Source organism: Ranitomeya imitator, chromosome 1 (assembly GCF_032444005.1).
Source record: "Ranitomeya imitator isolate aRanImi1 chromosome 1, aRanImi1.pri, whole genome shotgun sequence".
Taxonomy (NCBI): domain Eukaryota; kingdom Metazoa; phylum Chordata; class Amphibia; order Anura; family Dendrobatidae; genus Ranitomeya; species Ranitomeya imitator.
In genome coordinates, this window is record NC_091282.1 from 495,830,088 (window position 1) to 495,854,984 (window position 24,897).

The window sequence follows — 24,897 nt, forward strand, 5'->3', positions numbered from 1 at the left end:
TTAGTGATTAGGATTATGGATCGGGTTGGGATTAGGGTTAGGGGTGTGTTGGGGTTAGGGTTGGAGCTAGAATTGGGGGGTTTCCACTGTTTAGGTACATCAGGGGGTCTCCAAACACGACAGCCAATTTTGCGCTCAAAAAGTCAAATGGTGCTCCCTCCCTTCTGAGCTCTGCCGTGCGCCCAAACAGTGGGTTACCCCCACATATGGGGCATCAACGTACTCGGGATAAATTGGACAACTTTTGGGGTCCAATTTCTCCTGTTACCCTTGTGAAAATAAAAACTTGGGGGCTACGAAATCTTTTTTGTGGAAAAAAAATATTTTTTTATTTTCACGACTCTGCATTCTAAACTTCTGTGAAGCACTTGGGCATTCAAAGTTCTCACCACACATCTAGATAAGTTCCTTGGGGGGTCTAGTTTCCAAAATGGGGTCACTTGTGGGGGTTACTACTGTTTAGGTTCATCAGGGGCTCTGCAATCGCAACATAACGCCCACAGACCATTCTATCAAAGTCTGCATTCCAAAACGGCGCTCCTTCCCTTCCGAGCTCTGCCGTGCGCCCAAACAGTGGTTTACCCCCACATATGGCACATCAGTGTACTCGGGATAAATTGGACAACAACTATTGCGGTCCAATTTCTCCTGTTACCCTTGTGAAAATAAAAACTTGGGGGCTACAATATCTTTTTTCTGGAAAAAAAATATATTTTTTATTTTCACGACTCTGCATTCTAAACTTCTGTGAAGCACTTGGGCATTCAAAGTTCTCACCACACATCTAGATAAGTTCCATGGGGGGTCTAGTTTCCAAAATGGGGTCACTTGTGGGGGGTTTCCACTGTTTAGACACATCAGGGGCTCTCCAAACGCGACATGGCGTCCGATCTCAATTCCAGACAATTCTACATTGAAAAAGTAAAACGGCGCTCCTTCTCTTCCAAGCTCTGCGGTGCGCCCAAACAGTGGTTTACCCCCACATATGGGGTATTCGCGTATTCAGGAGAAATCGCACAACAACTTTTGTGGTCTAATTTCTCCTGTTACCCTTGTGAAAATAAGAATTTGTGGGTGAAAAGATCATTTTTGTGTAAACAAATGCGATTTTTTATTTTCACGGCTCTACGTTATAAACTTCTGTGAAGCTCTTGGGGGTTCAAAGTGCTCACCACACACATCTAGATAAGTTCATTAAGGGGTCTAGTTTACAAAATGGTGTCACTTGTGGGGGGTTTCCACTGTTTAGGCACATCAGGGGCTCTCTAAACGTGACATGGCGTCCGATCTCAATTCCAGCCAATTCTGTATTGAAAAAGTCAAACGGCGCTCCTTCACTTCCAAGTTCTGCGGTGCACCCAAACAGTGGTTTACCCCCACATATGGGGTATTGTCGTATTCAGGAGAAATTGCATAACAAAATTTATGGTTACATTTCTGTTTTTACACTTGTGAAAATAAAAAAAATGGTTCTGAATTAAAATGTTTGCAAAAAAAGTTAAATGTTCATTTTTTCCTTCCACATTGTTTCAGTTCCTGTGAAGCACGTAAAGGGTTAATAAACTTCTTGAATGTGGTTTTGAGAACCTTGAGGGGTGTAGTTTTTAGAATGGTGTCACACTTCGTTATTTTCTATCATATAGACCCCTCAAAATGACTTCAAATGAGATGTGGTCCCTAAAAAAAAATGGTGTTGTAAAAATGAGAAATTGCTGGTCAACTTTTAACTCTTATAACTCCCTAACAAAAAAAAAAAATTTGTTTCCAAAATTGTGCTGATGTAAAGTAGACATGTGGGAAATGTTATGTATTAACTATTTTTCGTGACATATCTCTCTGATTTAAGGGCATAAAAATGCAAAGTTTGAAAATTGCAAAATTTTAAAAATTTTCGCCATATTTCCGTTTTTTTCATAAATAATCGCAAGTAATATCGAAGAAATGTTACCACTAACATGAAGTACAATATGTGACGAAAAAACAATCTCAGAATCAGCGGGATCAGTTGAAGCGTTCCAGAGTTATAATCTCATAAAGTGACAGTGGTCAGAATTGCAAAAATTGGTTCGGTCATTAAGTACCAAATTGGCCCTGTCACTAAGGGGTTAAAGGGAACCTGTCACCCCCCCCCCCCAGTAGTTTGTAACTAAAAGAGCCACCTTGTGCAGCACGAATGCTGCTTTCTGACAAGGTGGCTCTTTTAGGCTACGTTCACATTAGCGTTTCCCGACGCATGCGTCATGCGCCCCTATATTTAACATGGGGGACGCATGGACATGTGTTGTGCTGCGTTGTGCGACGCATGCGTTTTTTTTGCCGCAAGCGTTGGGCAAAGAAAACGCAACAAGTTGCATTTTTTTTGCGTCGAAATTTCGGCATAAAACGACGCATGCGTCGCAAAACGCAGAGTTTTTGCGTGCGTTGTTATTTGCGTTGCGACGCCGACGCAGCGGCGCACAACGCAAATGTGAACGTAGCCTATGTTATTGTTCATTGCACTGCAGAAATAATCGCTTTTGAATTTGGTCCTTACCTGTGAAATCGCCAGGGAGGCAGGTCTCTCCCCCCCATCCAGAAACGCCGCCTCCTCGGCGTTATTCAGTTGTCCAGGCGCCTGCGCGGTCATATTCTGCCTTGGGCATGCGGATTTTTAGCGGTTTTTTTGCGGAATTTCGCTATTTAAACGCTATAATTCCGCATCAAAAACGCTAAAAATATGCATCCTATCATTTAGAATGCATTCCGGATTTTTTGTTCAGATGGATGCGTTTTTTACCGCAAAAAAAACGCATTCCGCAAAAAAAATGGACATGCTCATTCTTTTTGCGGATTTCTAAGCCAAAATGACTTTCAGGAAAAAAAAAAAAAAAAAAACGCTAAAAATCCGCAAAAAATCCGCGCAAAAACCGCGATAAATCCGCGCAGAAAAAAACGCGATTTTCTGCCATTATTCTCCGGATTTTGTCAGGAAAAAAACCTGACGTGTGCACATACCCTAAGGCCACGTTCAGTATTTGGACAGTTTTTTACCTCAGCATTTCTATGCCAAAACCAGGAGTGGAACATTTAGAGGAAAAGTATAATAGAAACACGTCACCACTTCTGTATTTATCACCCGCTCCTGGTTTTGGCTTACAGAGTCTGAGGTAAACTACTGACTGACAACTGAACGTGTTGCTGTGGCCTGCCATAATAATTTTTTCACTCGAACTTAGTACTGTATGCTAAAGTAGACAACTGATTTCTTCTCTTTAGGAACCACGTCCGGGTCTATCTGAAAGAAAACGGCATTTTCCCCTGCTTGTGGTAACACGCCGCAGCTCACTCAGTACCATACAAGACTACGGGACTATGGCGGCGCACACACAGTTTTCCCTCTAGCGCCTAACAGCGAAAACAAGTGGTTCCAGTCTCCGCCTACCTGCACTGTTCAGCTTCACCATTGGTTGATTCTGAAGACCACGCCCCGACTGCCCTAACTATCGTCTCGCCAATTAGAGTGTTCTGATTGGACTAAATGAATAGGTGGTTTTGGCGCCAAAATGGCGGCCTCTTTTCTTTCCCGAACGGAGTTCAGGGAGCGTACCGAGTCTAACCTGGTGGCTGCGGAGCAACCCGTGTGGGTAGTCGGCGGAAGGCGCTGACACGGTGTACAGACGGCGAGTGCTTGTGGAGCCGAGTCACCTGTCCCTGTTCTACCTACACTTGCACGCACGGAAGCCGTCATGCAGAGCGCCCCCCGCTCCCAGCCATCCTGGCACAAGGAGCACGTTTGGCTGTCTCTGCAGGCTCTGGGCTTTGAGGCCGGAGCAGAGGCCGCCGCTGCTGGCCGGTCCCTCGCCCATGTGACGTTTGGAGTGTGAGTTCCCTAGTGCCCGCAGTGTCTGGGAAGGGTCATGTGGGGAATGGTGGTGTTTGCTGTAATGTTGCCTTTCTCTCTCTAGGAACATGTTTGATAAGCCGAACAAGGACGCCTTCTATGTGGTCTTCCATTTCCTGTTTGCCAGTTTGGACAGTGCGCGCTGCAAGGAGGCCTTCAGGTAAGTGGGTGCTGTGGCGTGCGTGTGGGCCCCCGTGGTGCTGTGGCGTGCGTGTGGGCCCCCGTGGTGCTGTGGCGTGCGTGTGGGCCCCCGTGGTGCTGTGGCGTGCGTGTGGGCCCCCGTGGTGCTGTGGCGTGCGTGTGGGCCCCCGTGGTGCTGTGGCGTGCGTGTGGGCCCCCGTGGTGCTGTGGCGTGCGTGTGGGCCCCCGTGGTGCTGTGGCGTGCGTGTGGGCCCCCGTGGTGCTGTGGCGTGCGTGTGGGCCCCCGTGGTGCTGTGGCGTGCGTGTGGGCCCCCCGGTGCCTGGCGACTGAGCACGGTCCCTGCGTGTGCATGTTCCTGTGGCATAGTCCTTGTTGCTCTTCCATGGATACGTGTGGGGGCGTACGTAGGAGATGTAGAGCCCCATATAAACTCCATGTTGCCCTAACCCATTGGTCATGGTTTGTAGGTGCAGTTACAGAAGTATGTGAGAAAAGAGGGTGGGTGACCAGGCACGGCACATGCAGTGTACAGGCGGCTTAGGCACTCACTCTGTAAAGTGTAATCTGCGCCAAAATATTTACATGGAACCTTTAAAACGACATGTAGGAGAAAGGTAAAGCTTTACTTGTAAAATCAATGCATTAAAGGGTTAGTCCGAACCCCAAAAATCAAACTTCAATTAATACATTTTAAAAAACTATATATATATATTTTTTTTTGTTCAGGTGCCACCCACCCTCCTGATTATTTTTTTTTTTTTTCAGGGAGGAAAGGGGAGTGACAGCAGTTTCAGCTAGCAGATGACGATGCGTTTGAGTATCCCATCATGCACGGGGTATTCTTAAATTGTTATAGGAAGTGTGTAATATAGACCGAACTGTAAATTGTAGACAGTGAATGGAAGGGAATTTTCCCATGACTTGAAGGGAACCTGTCAGGCCCCCCATGCCCTCAAGCCTAACAATTTATTTATAAGTAAATTCACCGTATGTGTTTCTGTACAAATTACCGGTAGGCTTAAAAAAAAATATATATATATAAAAAGCATTTATAATGTCTGTTTCCTATGCTAATGAGTAGTGATGAGTGAGTATACTCCGTTGCTCGGGTTTTCCCGAACACGCTACACGTACCATTAATACCCAGCAGCTTATGGACAACCTCCACACATCTTTAGCCCCCATCTCCTCACTCTCCTGTCCAGACTTAGCATTGTCACACTTCAATATTACACTTAAGAATGCCCTGGATGAAGCAGCACCTTCTACACGCAGAAAGACCCAACACAGACAACGGCAGCCCTGGCACACTATGCAAACACGCTTTCTTCAGCGTTGCTCAAGGTGTGCAGAGTGGCAGTGGAGAAAGTCTTTCTTAGCAGAAGACTTCATCCACTATAAGTTCATGCTCAAAACCTATAACTCTGCCCTTTCTCTGGCCAAACAATCCTACTTCACCACCCTCATCACCTCACTCTTCCAACAACCCAAAACGACTTTTTGAAACCTTAAACTCCCTCCTGAAACTTAAAGTACAGGCCCCCCATCTCCAATCTCTGTGGTGAGGATCTGGCCACTTATTTCCTAGAAAAAATCAACCACATCCATCAGGATATCTCAGCCCAATCTCCTCAGTGCCTGGATCCCTGCCGCACCTCAAGCTCATTAGACATCTTTTAGCCTGTTTCAGAAGAAGTTTCCAAGCTCCTCGCTTCTGCCCGGCCTACAACCTGCAATAGTGACCCCATTCCTTCACCTCTCCTGCAGTCTGTCACCACTCACCTGACTAAAATATTTAACCTCTTTCCTCAGGCATCTTTCCCTACTCATTTAAACATGCCATCATTACCCCTTTACTTAAAAAGCCATCCCTGGACCAGAACTGCACGGCTAACTACAGACCTGTCTCTAACCTTTCCTTCATCTCTAAACTCCTGGAACGCTTGGTCCACTCCCGTCTAATCCGCCATCTCTTGGATAACTCTCTTCTTGACCCCTTACAATCTGGTTTCCGCTCTTTACACTCCACTGAAACTGCCCTCACTAAAGTCTCTAATGATCTAATAACCGCTAAATCCAAAGGTCATTGCTCTCTGCTGATTCTCCTGCATCTCTCTGCCTCATTTGACACTGTGGATCACCAGCTCCTTCTCACCATGCTCCGCTCCATAGGCCTCAAGGACACAGCTCTCTCCTGGTTCTCCTCCTACCTCTCTGACCGCTCCTTCACTGTATCTTTTGCCGGCTCCTCTTCCTCTCCTCGTCCCCTTACTATCGGGGTTCCGCAGGGCTCAGTCCTGGGCCCCCTCCTCTTCTCTCTATACACTGCCCCTATTGGACAAGCAATCAGCAGATTTGGGTTCCAGTACCATCTCTATGCTGACGACACCCAGTTATACACTTCTTCCCCCGACATCACCCCTACCCTAATTCAAAATACCAAGGATTGTCTGTCTGCTGTCTCTAACATCATGTCCTCCCTCTATCTGAAACTAAATCTCTCCAAAACTGAACTACTTGTGTTTCTCCCTTCTACTAAACTCACTCTACCCAACATCGAAATTACCCTGGAGGGTTCAACCATAACTCCCAAGCAGCATGCCCGCTGTCTTGGGGTCATATTCGACACCAAACTTTCCTTTACTCCCTATATCCGATCACTCACTCGCTCCTGTCACCTGCATCTTAAAAACATCTCCAAAATCCGACCTTTTCTCACCTTTGAAACTGCTGAGACTTACTGTCGCTCTTATTCATTCTCGTCTGGACTACTGCAACTCTCTTCTAATCGGTCTCCCTCTTTCCAAACTTTCTCCTCTCCAATCCATCTTGAATGCGGCAGCCAGGGTCATATTTCTGTCCAACCGCTTCACCGATGCCTCCATCTTGTGCCAGTCATTACACTGGCTACCCATTCGCTACAGGGTTCAGTATAAACTCATCTCTTACCCACAAAGCTCTCCGCAGTTCTGCACCGCCTTATATCTCCTCTCATCTCCGTCTATCGCACTACACATGCCCTCCGTTCTACAAATGACCTAAGACTAACATCCCCCGTAATCCGATCCTCGCACCTCTGTCTCTAAGACTTCTCTCGTGCTGCGCCAGCTCTCTGGAATGCACTTCCCCAGACGATCAGACTGATACCTAGCCCCGACCTATTCAAGCGCGCTTTAAAAACCCATCTCTTCAAACAAGCCTACCACATCAACTACTCAGTAAACTAAAGGTACCGTCACACTAAGCGACGCTGCAGCGATACCGACAACGATGTCGATCGCTGCAGCGTTGCTGGAGAGCTGTCACACAGACAGCTCTCCAGCGACCAACGATTCTGAAGTCCCCGGGTAACCAGGGAAAACATCGGGTTACTAAGCGCAGGGCCGCGCTTAGTAACCCGATGTTTACCCTGGTTACCAGCGTAAAAGTAAAAAAAAACAGTACATACTTACCTACCGCTGTCTGTCCCCGGCGCTGTGCTTCTCTGCACTCCTCCTGCACTGGCTGTGACGTCACCGCTCTGATTTCCGGCCGCTGTGCTCACAGCCAGTGCAGGAGGAGTGCAGAGAAGCACAGCGCCGGGGACAGACAGCGGTAGGTAAGTATGTACTGTTTTTTTTTTTTTTTTTTACTTTTACGCTGGTAACCAGGGTAAACATCGGGTTACTAAGCGCGGCCCTGCGCTTAGTTACCCGATGTTTACCCTGGTTACCAGTGAAGACATCGCTGGATCGGTGTCACACACGCCGATCCAGCGATGTCAGCGGGAGATCCAGCGATGAAATAAAGTTCTGGACTTTCTTCAGCGACCAACGATCTCCCAGCAGGGGCCTGATCGTTGGTCGCTGTCACACATAACGATTTCCTTAACGATATCGTTGCTACGTCACAAAAAGCAACGATATCGTTAACGATATCGTTGTGTGACGGTACCTTAACTTTGTCCTGTTCCCTCCTTCCAAATATTATCTGCATGTGAATCTGCACCCTACTATTCATCTGTCTCCACACCCTCCATGCACACGATAACTGCACTTGATACTTGACTATTGCACTTAAACACACGGGCTGATGACCGGATCATGCAGCTTTATATGAAAATCCCTATTTATTATAATTGCCAGACCTGAAATAACAAGCACTTTTCACTTATTGTGTCCCCCCATTTCCTTGTAGATTGTAAGCTTGCGAGCAGGGACCTCACCCCTAATGTCACTGTTTAAATTGTCTTAACTTATACTGAATTTATTGTCTGTACATGTCCCCGCTTAATTGTAAAGTGCTGTGGAATATGTTGGCGCTATATAAATAAAAATTATTATTATTATGGTGACCTAAGAGTATTTGTTAGTGTTCGGAGAACTGGTTTTCGTCGCCTCAGCTGAATGCTTTACAGCAGCTAGCCAGGCTGAGTAAATGTCTGGGTTGCCTGGTTGCTAGGGAATCCCCACATGTAATCAAACTGTAGCAGCTGTAAATCATTCAGCTGAGGCGATGAAAGCTAAATCTCCGAGCACTAACAAATACTCGGAGGTCACCAGAGTGTGTTCGGGAAAACCTGAGCAACGAGTACACTCGCTCATCACTACTAATGAGGGCTTTGACTAGTGGATGGGGTGTTAGTTGCCCCAGACAAGTCAGTCCTCTTTCCATGGTCTCACACCCCTGTGGGCGTTATAACATAGTTTGCAAGAGCTGTCATCATATAATATACATTACATGATGTGTTAAAAGAAAAAAAGTTTGGTGTCTTGTTTTTCACACTGAGGGCATCTATAATATAACGCTGGGAGCGTCACTCTGTCCGAAGCCTTTATAGACTGCGCAGGCGCGACGCTCCTAGCGTTACATTAGTGTCAGCGAAAAAAAAATGGCGCCGGAAGGCGTGGACTGCCGGGAGCAGGGGGACACCGTGCACATATTTGCGCCCTGATGATGCTGTGGCACTTCATGCCACGGCAATTTGTTACTTACTCCATTCCTTTCCGCACATTTTCTTGGTCCTCCTGCTGGCGGAATCGGCGCCTGCGCAGTCCGCGCTTTCCGGCACCATTTTCTTGAAGACACTGCAGGTGTGTGTGGTGAACACAAGCCCTCATGTGACTTGGCCGAAATATGAAAAAATTATAGCTGTTTAACCCCTTCACGACATGAGCCCACATCAAAGCCGCGATATGTCAGCTGTTTTGTACAAGGCTTTTGTCAAAGGCTGACAGCGGCATTTAACTAGTGCTTCCGGCTATCGGGCCGGAAATGCGCTCATCGCTGACCCCCGTCAGATGATCAGGGGTCAGCGATTTGTTGGCATAACAACCAGAGGTCTTGAGACCTCTATGGTTGTTGATGCCGGATTGCTTTGAGCGCCACCCTGTGGTCGGCGCTCATAGCAATGCAGGAATTCAGCTACATAAGAGCAATCTGAGCATCGCTTCTATGTAGCTGAGCCGATCGAGTTGTGCCAGCTTCTAGCCTCCCATGGCAAAAAAAAAAAAAAATTATGAAAAAAATGTATAAAAGTTTAAATCGCCCCTCTTTTGCCCCATTCAAAATAAAACAATAAAAAAATCAAACATACACACATTTGGTATCACCATGTTCAAAATCGCCCGATCTAAAAAAAAAAAAAAAAAATGGAGACGCTACGGGTATCACAATATTGCGCAATGTTTTTTTTTTTTTTTTTAAGCAAAGTTAGGAATTTTTTTTTCACCACTTAGATAAAAGAGAACCTAGACATGTTTGGTGTCTATGAACTTGTAATGACCTGGAGAATCACAATGGCAGGTCAGTTTTAGCATTTACTGAACCTAGCAAAAAAGCCAATGGTGTCGTTCAAAAGTACAACTCGTCCCGCAAAAAACAAGCCCTCACATGGCCATTTTGACGGAAAAATAAAAGTTATGGCTCTGGGAAGGAGGGGAGCGAAAATCGAAAATGCAAAAACGAAAAAGGGCTGCGTCTTGAAGGGGTTAAATATTGTGCTGCAAAAACTCGTTTTCACAATAAATAGCGTCTTTTAGTGTGTGACAGCTGCCAAATATAAAAGCCCAATATAAATCTAGTATTGCTGTAATCACACTGACCCGAAGAATAAAGTTGCCTAATCGCTTATACTGCACGAGGAACTGCCTAAAAAGAAATAAAACCAATTCTTCATCAGCTGTTGATTTGTTTGTTCTGCCTCCCAAAGATTGCAGTAAGGCTCAGTTCACATTTATCCTGCGCTCTACACTGAGCGCTTACATAGGGATTTTGTGTGTAAATCTCTGAAATGCATGATTCGGACAAACCCCCGGCAGAAGATTCCCTATAATGAGGCAGATGGAAACACTGTGGATGCCATAGGGCCTGTGATCCGGCGGTGTCAGTCTTTTTAGGATTGCATGACTCTGTGCACACGTTGCGGATTTGGATGCAGATCCGCAGTGGACTTGACGCTGGGGATTCGCAGCAGTTTTCCATGAGTTGAACAGTACCATATAAACCTATGGAAAACCAAATCTGCAGTGCACATGCTGCGGAAAATACAGCGCGGAAACGTTGCGGTTTATTTTCCGCAGCATGTCAATTCTTTGTGTGGATTCCACACAAAAACTGGGGTTAATCAGCAGGGTGTTTTACCTGCGGATTTTTCAGAATCTGCGCAGAAAAATCCTCACGTGTGCACATTCCCTAAAAGTGCTGTCGGCCATCCAAGTAGTATCGTTTCTCCTTGCGGAAAGTTACATGATAAGCATGTCGAGGTGAGGAGACTTGAAGCCGCAATGCTCCTCTGGGAAATATGCAAATTGTCTCTTCAGAGAGGAAGAGGACTAGAACTCTAGTGCCACCTATTGGAAGTAGCAATCCTAACAGTCAATGTCGACTCTTTAACGAGCCTTGTCACGTGACTTAGGATAATAGCCAAACCAGAATCTTAATTTGCAGACACTGGTTTGGCTATTATCCCAAGTCATGTGACAAGGCTCGTTAAAGAGTCGACATTGACTGTTAAAATTGCTACTTCCAATAGGTGGCACTAGAGTTCTAGTCCTCTTCCTCTCTGAGGAGATTCAGATGGAAACCCTGATGTAAATGCCCAGCGAAGAATGCTAGATAAATGTGTCCATAAATGTTATATAAAATACTCCCAATAAAAGCTTCAACTCAATCCACAAAAAAAGCAAGGTGGGCTTTTACGTACTGGTTGCAGAAATGTCTGTAAAAGCATAATAGCTTCTTGCCTCCCTCTCCGCCCCCCCCCCCCCCCCCCAACCCTAAAAAAAAAAAAAAAAATCGTCAGTCTACTCTCCCAAATCCGAATGACACACACGCACACGCTTCTGAGACTAAACCACATTTAGCGTCCATATGTTTGTCATTACTGTAGTGATGAGAGCCCTTCTAATTTACTAGTGCATGTCTCCAAGCATGAGCTGGGCATAATGGACAGGTCACTACAGCGTGCTGGTCTCTACAGTGGGCAGTTAGTAATTTTCACTCAGCACACCCACTGCTGCTTGTTTCTGGAAAGCACCCATGGACTCAATCGTCACTACATCTGTAGGTAAATTCCCAAAGGGGTGTAATTTCCCAAATGAGGTCACCTGAGGGGGGATTCTGCTTTTGTAGCAAGCCCTGCTGTGTCAGTTGTTTTTCCTCCGCATATTGGGTATCTGCGTGCTCAGGAGAAATTGCACAACTAACTGTATGGTCCATCTTCTCCTGTTACCCTTGTGAAAGTTAAAAAATAAAAATAGGTTCCACATTCCAGTAATTCCTGAGAAGGGTTAATAAACTTCTTGAATGTGGGTTTGAGCTCCCTGTGGGGTGCAGTTTTTAGAATGGTGTCACTTTTGGGTATTTTGTCACAGGCCCCTCAGTCACTTCAAATGTGACGTGCTTCGTATAAAAAAAAAAAATGGAAATTTTGTTGTAAAAATGAGAAATCGCTGGTCAACTTTTAACTTATAACTTCCTAACAAAAAATTGTTTCAAAAATTGTGCTGATGTATACTTGGGGGAGATGGTATTTATTAACTGTTTTGTGGGCTGTGACTCTGATTTGAGGTCATAAAAATTAAGAATTTTCTCCTCACCCCCCTCCCCCCCGCCCCCCCCGATGACAGCACCACGTGAGACAGGGGGCGGTGTCCAGGCCCGGCCTGAAATAAAATTTTCAATACAAGGCTCTTCCCTTCGGCTTGTCGGTGATCCCTCTTGTATTTACCAAACTAGTGGCAGAAGCAATGGCCCACCTTAGGGAACAGGACATTTTGATAGTCCCTCATTTGGATGACTTCTTAGTGATGGGCGACTCAGTCCAACATTGCAGGGCACAACTTGAGAGAGAGTAATGACCCCTTTAGTAAACCTAGGTTGGCTATTGAATCTAAAAAAAAAAAAAATCAAAGATCGAGCCAAATACTGTTCAAGAGTTTCTTGGGCCTGGATTCCCAGAAACAGGAGTGTCACCTTCCGGAGGACAAAAGGGAAAAGATTGCAGGTCAGGTATTGAGGGCATAACAATACCATCCGTGACTTTGAGAAAGACCATGTCCCTGTTAAGTTCCCTTACCTCCTGTTTGCCTGCCGTTCAGTGGGCCCAAATACACACCAGGAAGCATCAGTGCGACATGTTTAAATATCAGGTCTCACTAGAAGGTTGTATGACTGTCTTCAAAAACTATTCGTTCCCTGGGTTGGTGGAAAGAAATGGGCAATCGGACCAAGGGGGTCCCTTGGGTGACCAGTGTCTTGAGTAGTCCCCACAGATGCAAGCCTCACAGGGTGGGGGGCTCATCTGGGCAACAGGGTTACTCAGGGGTTCTGGATGGGTCAGCAGATGTCTGTGTCCTCTAACAAAAACTATTAGCAGTCAGTCACGCCCTGATAGAATTCTTAGATGCCCTTCAGAGTCATCACATGCGAGTATTTTCGGACAACCAGGTAGTGGTAGCCTGTCTGAACCATCAGTGGGGAAACGGGTCATGGACCTTGATGACATAAGAACCCAGATTTTTTTTTTTTTTTTTTTTTGATTGGCTGAATCTCTCCCTGCCGGCACTCCACATTTGGGGGTGGTGGGTAGAAAACTACAAGGCAGGCTTTGAGTCGCACTCAGTTGAGACAGTGCGAATGGGTGCTGAGTCCATTTTCAAACAGATTGTGGAAATGTGGGGTCTCCCGATAATAGATCTCTTCGCTTGCATTGACAACATGAAGGTAGACTTTTTGCTGCATAGATCCCAGAGGGAACCCTCAGGCTCTAGATGCCTTTATGATTCTGTGGAATCAGAGCTTGGCCTATGCCTTCTCCCTGGACATCCTGATCCCAGCGGTTCTAAGGAAAATCGGGGAGGACAGGGCAACAGTAATCCTGATAGCCCCTTTCTGGCAAAGAAGAACTTGGTTCTCCTGGCTGCGACCCTTGGGTACTACCAGAGGTTCTGGACCTTCTCTCACAGGGACCGGTATATCATCCTCGGGTAGCAATTTTACACTTAACAGCGTGGAGTTCGAAAGGGTGCTTTTGAGACAGAGGTTTTTCCCCAAACTTTGTTTCCACCCTACTTCAGAGTAAGAAAATCATCACTACCAAAGCCTACTGTAAAACCTAGAAAAAATTCCTATCTACCTCGGGGGGTCAGTTCAAGATGAAGTTTCTACAAAAGGGGTTAAAAATGGCCTTGTTACTAGCACCTTTTTAAAGGTTCAGGTGGCCGCTTTTGGGGCCATGTATATTTATGATGTAGGGGGCATTCCTTGGATAGCAAAATTCATTATAGCCTCCACAAGATCTAGGCCCATTACCAGCCAGAAATTTCCACCATGGCATTTAAATTTGGTCTTATCAACCCTAATAGGTCCTTCCTTTGAACACTTAAATTCCACCTCGCTCAAGATTCTGTTCCTCAAAACTGTCCTTCTAGTGGCTCTGACATCAGCCCGTAGGTTGAGCGACATTCAGGCCCTATCTGCAGGCCATCCCTTCACTAAAATCCTAGAGGACAGTTATTTTAAAACCTGACCCTGCTTACTTGCCTAAGGTAGCATCTCGGTTCCATAGGTCCCAAGAGGTAGTCCTTCCTCCCTTTTTGCTCTAAGTCCAAAAATGCAAGAGAAGAGAATTTCCATTCATTAGACATAAAAAGGTGTTTGGCTCAGTACCTAGTGTCCACCCAGGGGGTGTAGGAAGGATGGGTCTCGGTGTGCTTTCAGGGGCCTAGGAAGGGACTCAAAGCCTCCAAAAGTACCTTGGCAAGATGGATAAGAGATGCGATCTCGTTGGGCTACTCATCTAGTGGGAATGTCACATAGAAGGGTTTGAATGCTCATCCCATAAGAGCAGTGGCAACCTCCTTGGCGGAAAAGTTGAAGGCATCAATAGAGCAGATCTGTAAGGCTGCCATTTGGTCATCACCTTCTGCCTTTTATAATTACAGTCATCTGTACCTAGCCTCTTCTGATCTAACCTTTGGGAGAATTGTTCTACAGGCTGTGGTCCCTCCCTAAGTTACAACTCTCTGTAATTCTCTCCGGGGTTCTGTCATGGGCTCTGAGAAATCCCGTTACCGATAAGTAACTACGTCTTTTACCACTATCATGAAGTACAATGCCACGGGAAAAAAATCTCCGAATCAGCTGGATCCATTGAAGCATTCCTGAGTTACGACCTCCATAAAGTGGCAGTAGTCAGAATTGTAAAAATTACACTGGTCAAGAAGGTGGGTGGCTTCGGGGTGAAGGGGTTAAAGGGAACCTGTCAACAGGATTGTGCACAGTAACCTACAGTGTCAGGTTGGTGCTGTTATACTGATTAAAATATCATGGTGGTTAACATAATGAAGGCTCTATATATACAAAGTGTAAATAAAAAAAAAATAAAAAAAACTTTTGCAGGATGGCGCCAGCCGTGGCATCTGCACTGCAGTCTAATCGCGTATGTAGTATGTATATAATTGATTGAGGTTATCCTGATATTCAAAAGGGAAAATAATCAATTTGAAAATGGTGCCTGCGCAGTAGCAGCTACTTGTGTTTTATAGAAGTGAGGTGTTCTAATATCTGCGACTGCTCAAGCGCCAGCGGCGCCATCTTGCTGGAGAAAATAAAAAAAATTCCTCCAAGATGGCGCCTCCTGTGCAGTAGCAGCTATCGGCGATCGCTAGCAAGATGTCGGCGGGTGCCATTTTCACATGGATCCTTTTTTTTTTTTTTTTTTTCTCTCCCCAATATCAGGATAACCTAAACCATATTAATTGTATACACATTACATGTGATCATGCTGCAGTGCAGGTGCCACCTTATCATTTTAATCAGTATAACTGCGCCGATCTGACATTGTTGTTTACTGTGCACAATCCTGCTGACAGGATCTCTTTAGAGGATTTAGTTCAAATGAGTGTAAGGCTATGCACACGTCAGGATTCCTTGCAGAAAATTCCTGAACAAACCCCAGTCCAGAGCCTCTCACCTAGCCAAATTAGTTCTCATGCTTCGCACTGACGAGGGCCAACAGCCCGAAACACCGTGTCTGCGAATTGAGATACTAATTTGGCTTTTATCCTAAGTCATATTGCACGACTCGTTAAAGAGTTGATTGTGACTTGTAGGATCACTACTTCCAACAGGTGGCGCTATAGAGTTTAAGTCCTGTTTTTCTCAGAAGAGGCAATTTGCATATGAACAAAACCGGGCATTTTCTGCAAGAAATCCGCATGCGTTTTTCTCGCGTTTTTCTGCATTTTTTTCCGGGGGTTCCCAATGCAATAATATAGTGGGAAATCCGCAAAAAATTTGCAAAATTAATGAACATGCTGCGTTTTTTACCACAATGCGTTTTTTTTCCCACAAAACATATGCACAAAAATTGCAGAATGCATTATAAATGATGGGATGCATATGTATGCGTTTTTATAGTGAAAAATCGTGAACGTGTGCACACAGCTTTAAAAAAAAAAAAAATTTTTCACCACTTTTTCATCATCTCTAGGACCTTTTTCATACATACCGTAGTACTGAGAGCTGAGATGGTCCCCAAACATTCCTCCTGTTCTCAAATGCCACCCATTAGCAGTGTCTTCAGCATCACATTTGCCAGTAACTACAACTATTCTGTGCTGACAAAGCATATACCACTGTTATTTCGTAAGAACTAAAAAAACTGCATTGAAATGACTCATGTTTCAAAATGGAGGCGTGTAAGGCTACTTTCACACTAGCGTCAGAATCTCCCTGTCGCAATGCGTCGGGCAAAGATTCCGACGCTAGCGTTTAACGCACTGCACAACGGAGGCAGCGGATGCATTTCTTCGGCGCATCCGCTGCCCCATTGTGAGGTGAGGGGAGGTGGGGGCGGAGTACCGGCCGCGCATGCGCGGTCGGAAAAAGCGGTCCGTCAGGAGCAAAAAACGTTACATGTAGCGTTTTTTGCTCCCGACGGTCCGCCAAAGCACGACGCATCCATCGCACGACGGATGCAACGTGTGGCAATGCGTCGTCAATACAAGTCTATGGGGATTAAACGCATCCTGCAAGCACTTTTGCAGGATGCGTTTTTTCTGCAAAACGACGCATTGTGACGGATTGCAGTTAACGCTAGTGTGAAAGTAGCCTAACAATGTTGCCAAGCTGAGCATCTTCAGGGTATGTTTCCACATGGCATATTTTCGCAAGGTAGGAATTGAAATGTGCACAGAACAAACCCATTACTTTACAGAATATGTAGAGGCAGTAAGCCTCAGTCCATATGGACAGTTTTAGGTATAGCGGATTTTACAATACCTGAATAAAGCAATAAGAAGGCCCATTCTTTACACACCAGGTGCAGCTCGTGTACTAGGTATCCCCTATCACACTGTCATGTGTATGACAGGAAACCTAAAGATTCAGAATGGCTACTTTAGATGGCACAGCATATTCAAAAACTGGCAAAAGAAAAACCTAATGCCACGAAGATCTAATGGTGTGTATTATTATTTTTTTTTTTTTAATCAGTCCCATGTTGAGAAGCAGAGTGAAAAATGTTAAAATATCCCCCACTTCAACAGGTCTCCAGTCACTACTTTTGGAGTAGTAGATTGTGGGGTGGCTGGCAATAAATTAAGCAGCATACAAATTGGTTTGCTCTAGCATTAAATTTAGTAGGTCTTCGAGGAAAATGTTTAAAAACGAAAGCAACCTCCCAAAATCCAGTATGTTCACATGGATGCCAGTGACAAAAGTAAATTCTGGCACTAATGAAATGTCTGATTCTGTTGGCACCCAATCATTTTCAGTGGCACTAGCGCTAGACTCTGCATCTTATCGCCTGCTGCGCTGTTGCTGAGGTTCCTCATCGCTAGTACAAAACTGCCTGTCTTAGGCTACTTTCACACTTGCGTTGTGTGACGTCCGTTGCAATGCGTCGTTTTGGAGAAAAAAACGCATCCTGCAAAGTTGCCCGCAGGATGTTTTTTTTTTTTTTTTTTTTCTCCATAGACTTGCATTAGCGACGCATTGTGACGTATGGCCACACGTCGCATCCGTCGTTCGACGGATGTGTCGTGTTTTGGCGGACCGTGGCACAAAAAGTTCCATGTAATTTTTTTGTGCGTTGCCTCTGCCAATTTCAACTGCGCATGCGCGGCCGAAACTCCGCCCCCTCCTCACCGGACATTACAATGGGGCAGCGGATGTGTTCAAAAACTGCATCCGCTGCCCCCGTTGTTAATTTCAAAACGTCCGTCGGTACATCAGGCCGACGCATGGCGACGGCCCCGTACCGACGGAAGTGTGAAAGTAGCCTTATGCTGTTTGTATCTAAACATATGTTGTAAGCCTCATTTGCTGTATATGGACATAGACATTGCAAAGTATATGTATGTATACTTTTTTTTTTCTAAAAAAAAAAACACAAAAAAACCAGACCCTAAACCTGTACCTATCGCTAACCCTAGCTTAGTATTTCTAAACTAATTGCTACCCTAACGAACACCCTACGCCTAACTAAAGCCAACGACGGATGGATGGACAGAGACAAAATTACATAAAAAAAAAAAAAAAACCAATTACTGCGATCAGAGAGCTTGTACCACTGAAATGGGTCCCTGCTTCTCTGGCCATGCCGATCTGTCAGCGACCGTGGTAGGCATGGAGCTGTCACTGTGTTTTCACACAATTGGTGTTAATCCTTAAGGGCCATAGCACGTCATGATGCAGGAACTATCACCTGCTCATGTGCCTCATTTGTTGTTAAGGGGTTAAAAGAAACTTTCAAAAATCACCAAGGGGCAACTCAAAAGTAGAGCAGTGATGTCAAAGGTCACTCAGATTCTGTTGCGAGCCAAATTGTCCTTTCAATTTCAGCAGTACATACCAGGAATGGAATACTGGGCTGCAGGCTCTCAGGGGGTCGTGCCCATGTCACTGATATTGTCCAGACTGAAACAACCTCCTTGTGGAAATTCCCGGATCTTCCAGGTCCGCTATTCCACCAGAACTAAAGTACAAAGAAAGAAAAAAGCCAGCTCACCGATATGTGCAAGGAGCACGGAACTTCGTCCTGACTCTACGTAGTGCAGATCCAAGTAAAAGAGAAAAATGTTCCAGCTTCTTGATAAAATGTAAAACTTTAATCCATCATATAAAATAGTAGAAGACACACTCCTGGGACAATGCCATGTCACAAGTGAAGAAAGCTACGCGTTTCGACCATACGGTCTTTGTCACAGCTGACACAAAGACCGTATGGTCGAAACGCGTAGCTTTCTTCACTTGTGACATGGCATTGTCCCAGGAGTGTGTCTTCTACTATTTTATATGTTGGATTAAAGTTTTACATTTTATCAAGAAGCTGGAACATTTTTCTCTTTTACTTGATTCCACCAGAACTGTCGCTCTATTTAACAGCATGACTGAGTCCGTGGTCCTAAGATCTGGGTTTTCCGATCAGGTTATTCAGACCATGAAACCTTCCAGGGAAACCTTCATCTCACACTTACCGTTGTACTTTGAAAGCCTTTTTTCTGTTCCGGTGAAACTAACCGTACTGCCCCAATGGCTTTTCATCTCCATTTTGTAATTTTTGCAGTTGTATCTGGAATCCGGTCTGTCCCTCAGGTTTTCCCAACTTTTTTTCAAAGAAATCTGTCTTGTATGCCGATCAAGACTTTCATTCAAGGTCACGCATTCCATTCCTCCCTACCGGCCTCTGGAGGAACTTTGGGCTCAGCCTAGTGTTCAGTGTCCTCCAGGAGTCTCCATTGAACCACTACATGTCTCTCCCATCTTTCTTTCCTGGAAAATTGCCTTCTTGGTGGCAATTGCCACCATCACATGAATATCCGATCTCTCGGCTCTCTTGTTACCCTTACCTTGTGTTTCACCAGGACAAAGGTGGTGCTATGTCTTCCTTTCTTATTTTCTTTCTAAGGTGGATTCCGCTTTTCACCTTAACGAGGACATTGTGCTTCCTTTTCTCCCTCCCCTTCTCATCCTCGAGCGCTCACTAAAGATTTGATCTGGTAAGATCCCTACGTATTTACCTTTTTAGGACAGCACTTTTTCAGATGTGCAGACTGTTCATTATCCCCGAAGGTCCTCGAAAAAGCCACTCTGCTTCCAGGTCTACCATTGCCTGCTGTGTTCGTTCTGCTTTTATAGAAGCCTACCGACTAAGGGGCTGGAAGCGTCCACTCTGGGTCACTGCACACTCCACCCGTGCAGCGGGGACCCCCTTGGCTGTCCGCCACCAGGTGTTGGTTGCACAGCATCGCAAAGCGTCTACATGGTCCTCCAATCATACTTTTGTCAAGTTCTACATGGTTCAGACCTATACCTTGTGGGATGTGAGCCTTGGTAGAAAGGTCCTGCTGCAGAGGCCAGAGCTGACTTAAGGGTGGTACTCCTTTACCCACCCTTGGGACTGCTTTTGAATGTCCCTTGGCTTCCCGTGTCTTCCAGTGAAGGCTCCAACAGAGATTTTACGGTGTTTACCCGAAATCTTCATTTCCTGAATGCTGCATTAGAAGTTTTGGTCTCCATACGTTGGAGCGGGACTATGGGTAGGATCTCTGGCTCTGTCACTGCCTCTCCACTGCCTCTGGTGTATTTATCCTCTTCCTTATTTAAATTTTCTGCTGGTGCTGTCCCAGCCACAGGCTATGCTTGTGTAGATTAATCTTGTGGTGGGCTTCCGTAAAATGGCCTCGGTGTATATACTGTATATGTATAATATAATTTTCTTCTTTAAATTGTTTTCATGGTACCATTAGTTTCCACAGCGCCTCAGTCATCATTGTCCCATTTCGGAGCCTTCAATTTGGGTTTTTATTTATGCCACGTGACTGTCCAAATCATAATGCTGTTGTGGACTAAATGTTACTTTTCCCTATGCCTAGAGGGGCTGATATCAAATTGTACAGTATCTTCTGTGTGAATGAGGAGTGTCCCACACTGGTCAGGTGGTATAATTGAAGCACCTTATAATTCGGGTGTGGACCACCTGGTAAGAAAATTGGCATTGCTAATGACCTGATTACATTAATAATGAAGCAGGGGGCGGGGCTGAGAAAAAAAATAGAAACCCTCTTTCACTCTTTCCATAATAAAAATAATAATAATTTACATGTGTCACTTTGTGTGGAGTGGATGTCATGTTATACAGTGGATACCTACACAAATTGAGACTACTCGGATTACACCAATCTAACCTCTTAGTTACCACAGCCAAACAGTCAGAGTGCAGGTTAACCTGTTGCCCCATTCCCCTCAACTTTAGTAAAAAGGGGGAAAACAACCCTACAATGTTAGAGCTAACACCCATTGTTGATACTGTGGGCTCCGCTTTGAAGCCTAACATCCATATGACGTTTGAAGCCTAACATCCGTATGACGTAACTATAAATTAAAGGGAACCTGTCACCCCGAAAATCGCGGGTGAGGTAAGCCCACCGGCATCAGGGGCTTTATCTACAGCATTCTGTAATGCTGTAGATAAGCCCCCGATGTTATCTGAAAAAGACGTTATATTATACTCACCCAGGGGCAGTCCCGCTGCTGGTCAGGTCAGATGGGCGTCTCTGGTCCGCTGCGGCGCCTCCCATCTTCTTTCCATGACGTCCTCTTCTGCGGCTCCGGCGCAGGCGTACTTTGCTCTGCCCTCTTGAGGGCAGAGGATAGTACTGCAGTGCGCAGGCGCCGGAAAGGTCAGAGGCCCGGCGCCTGCGCACTGCAGTACTTTGTCTGCCCTCAACAGGGCAGAGCAAAGTACGCCTGCGCCGGAGCCGTGGCTGAAGATCAGAAGAGGACGTCTTGTAATGAAGATGGGAGGCGCCGGAGCGGACCGGAGACACCCATCCGACCTGACCAGCAGCGGGACCACCCCTGGGTGAGTATAATCTAACGTCTTTTTCTCCTTTTTCAGGTAACATCGGGGGCTTATCTACAGCTTTACAGAATGCTGCAGATAAGCCCCTGATGCCGGTGGGCTTGCCTCACCCGCGATTTTCGGGGTGACAGGTTCCCTTTAAGATGTGGGCATTAGGTTTTATATTTAAAGGAGTATTCCCATCTTAAAGATCCTTTCCCAATATTTAATAGGTGTAATAGTATTAGCAAATACCTACAGTTAGAAATGTTTCATAGTTCTTCTGATACTGTTTAGTGTACCATGTGCAGGTCATTGCAGTAGCTTGGGTATCTATGGTTGGGTTCACTAACAGTTAACTATGAATAGCTAAGCTACTGCAATTCCTGCACATGGGGTAAGCAACATAGCTAATCAAAGAACAATGCTAGATTTCTAATTGTAGGTACCGTATTTGTTAATATTACTACACCCACTACATATTGTTATAGGTATTGAAGCTTTTTTTTAAACCTGTTGACCTATTTTGTTTAGTTAAAGCCTTAGCTTACAATTTATCCATATTGATAGGTATTGCTGGCCCCCGCTAGACAAGAAAAAAGATGCAGAGTTTAGGAAAGCCTCATGTGAATGGCTGAAGAAGATTTCAGTAAGTACCTGAATCTCTCACCCCATTGTATTGTAGAATGTGATGGTTAACGATGCGTATTTCCAAATAGGAAGAAGTCGGTAATAGTTTTCCTCAAGTTGTGGCATCAATATTTCTGTCTCCGGGTGGTCCTAAGTTTATTCAACTCCTGTACAATTTTGCTAAATATGTTATGTTGCAACATATCAAAAGGGATGTTGATGGTGAGTTATCTTCTGCTACCTTTTATATCTCTGAAGTTATATTACCAGTTTCATGTTAGTTTGTTTTTCCCTTTTTCAGTTGAAAACTCCTTTATTCCTGATGCTCTGCAGAGTAGAATTCAGGACCCCCAGAAGTCTCTGGCCCGCAATCTAGTGGCTCACCGTGGATACCTACAGACATTGCAAATGGAGAACTTTGTGATCGAGGAGTATCAGAGTAAAGCACAGTTAGTGTTGATATAGCTTGCAGTGTCTATTTTTTTTGCTAGAAAGTTTAATATTGCAGTGTTCAATGGAAGGCAAAATGCAGTTTTGGGTATGATTTTACTTGCAAAGATGTGGCACCTATACAGAGTTTTAGAATGTTTCCTAAGGCCGGCGTCACACACAGCGTAAAACAATACGGTCCGTATATTACGGCCGTAATACGCTGAAAAGTCCCGAAAAAAGTGGTCCGTAGCTCCTCCGTAGGCAGGGTGTGTCAGCGTTTTTTGCGCATGGCATCCTCCGTATGTAATCCGTATGGCATCCGTACTGCGTGGTTTTCTCGCAGGCTAGCAAAACCAACATACCGCTATAGAAGTGATCCATGTGTCCCAAAAAGAAAAGAAAATATATATATACTGTATATATATATATATATATATATATATATATATATATATATATATTTTGTATATGTGTGTCAGTAGACACATATATTAGAGAGAAAAGCCGGTAATTCAGTGCGGTGTACAGTAAAATCACACTGACAGCTTACAGTAGAATAGGTAGAATAAATGTGTACACATAGAATAGGTATATATATATATATATATATATATATATATATATATATAATGTCAGTGAGACACATATATGTATATATATTAATATTTATTCCAGCGCTAGACAGCTTGAAAGCCGGTAATTCAATTACCGGCTTTTTCCTTCTCCTTCCTAAAACCCGACATGATTTGAGACATGGTTTACATACAGTAAACCATGTCTTCTCTCCATTTTTTTTGCAGATTCCACACTACTAATGTCAGTAGTGTGTATCTGCAAAATTTGGCCGTTCTAGCTCTTAAAATAAAGGGTTAAATGGCGGAAGAAATTGGCGTGGGCTCCCGCGCAATTTTCTCCGCCAGAGTAGTAAAGCCAGTGACTGAGGGCAGATATTAATAGCCTGGAGAGGGTCCACGGTTATTGGCCCCCCCCCTGGCTAAAAATATCTGCCCCCAGCCACCCCAGAAAAGGCACATCTGGAAGATGCGCCTATTCTGGCACTTGGCCACTCTCTTCCCATTCCCGTGTAGCGGTGGGATATGGGGTAATGAAGGGTTAATGCCACCTTGCTATTGTAAGGTGACATTAAGCCTAATTAATAATGGAGAGGCGTCAATTATGACACCTATCCATTATTAATCCAATACTAGTAAAGGGTTAAATAAAACACAAACACATTTTTTAAAATTATTTTAATGAAATAAAAACAATGGTTGTTGCAGTATTTTATTCAACGCCCAATCCAGTCACTGAAGACCCTCGTTCTGTGAGTAAAAAAACATAATAAACCAACAATATACTTACCCTCCGCAGATCTGTAACGTCCAACGATGTAAATCCTTCTGAAGGGGTTAAAACATTTTGCAGCAAGGAGCTGTGCTAATGCACGCTGCTCCTCGCTGCAAAACCCCAGGGAATGAGGCTAAAAATAGATCAATGATCTATATTTAGCTTTATTTGCGGTGAGGCGCCCTCTGCTGGCTGTTCATAGATCGTGGGAAATTACCTAGAAAGCTCCCTGGCTTTCTAGGTAATTTCCCACGATCTATGAACAGCCAGCAGAGGGCGCCTCACCGCAAATAAAGCTAAATATAGATCATTGATCTATTTTTAGCCTCATTCCCTGGGGTTTTGCAGCGAGGAGCAGCGTGCATTAGCACAGCTCCTTGCTGCAAAATGTTTTAACCCCTTCAGAAAGATTTACATCGTTGGACGTTACAGATCTGCGGAGGGTAAGTATATTGTTGGTTTATTATGTTTTTTTACTCACAGAACGAGGGTCTTCAGTGACTGGATTGGGCGTTGAATAAAATACTGCAACAACCATTGTTTTTATTTCATTAAAATAATTTTAAAAAATGTGTTTGTGTTTTATTTAACCCTTTACTAGTATTGGATTAATAATGGATAGGTGTCATAATTGACGCCTCTCCATTATTAATTAGGCTTAATGTCACCTTACAATAGCAAGGTGGCATTAACCCTTCATTACCCCATATCCCACCGCTACACGGGAATGGGAAGAGAGTGGCCAAGTGCCAGAATAGGCGCATCTTCCAGATGTGCCTGTTCTGGGGTGGCTGGGGGCAGATATTTTTAGCCAGGGGGGGGCCAATAACCGTGGACCCTCTCCAGGCTATTAATATCTGCCCTCAGTCACTGGCTTTACTACTCTGGCGGAGAAAATTGCGCGGGAGCCCACGCCAATTTTTTCCGCCATTTAACCCTTTATTTTAAGAGCTAGAACGGCCAAATTTTGCAGATACACACTACTGACAGTAGTGTGGAATCTGCAAAAAAAAATGGAGAGAAGACATGGTTTACTGTATGTAAACCATGTCTCAAATCATGTCGGGTTTTAGGAAGGAGAAGGAAAAAGCCGGTATTGGAATTACCGGCTTTCAAGCTGTATAGCGCTGGAATAAA

The 24,897-nt window shown here is 44.8% G+C and overlaps 1 protein-coding gene across 2 annotated transcripts in view; it reads left to right on the plus strand.

The window, feature by feature from the left end:
- Positions 1–3,516: 3,516 nt before the first annotated feature.
- HAUS6 (HAUS augmin like complex subunit 6) overlaps positions 3,517–24,897 on the plus strand; it is an 88,492-nt gene continuing 67,111 nt past the window's right edge. For both annotated transcript variants that reach the window (XM_069766205.1, XM_069766213.1), the window contains exons 1-5: positions 3,517–3,859; positions 3,945–4,040; positions 21,922–22,000; positions 22,071–22,203; positions 22,283–22,430. In XM_069766205.1, coding sequence (XP_069622306.1) covers positions 3,726–3,859; positions 3,945–4,040; positions 21,922–22,000; positions 22,071–22,203; positions 22,283–22,430 — 590 coding nt within the window. In that variant the 5' untranslated portion in view covers positions 3,517–3,725. The remainder of the gene's footprint in view (positions 3,860–3,944; positions 4,041–21,921; positions 22,001–22,070; positions 22,204–22,282; positions 22,431–24,897) is intronic.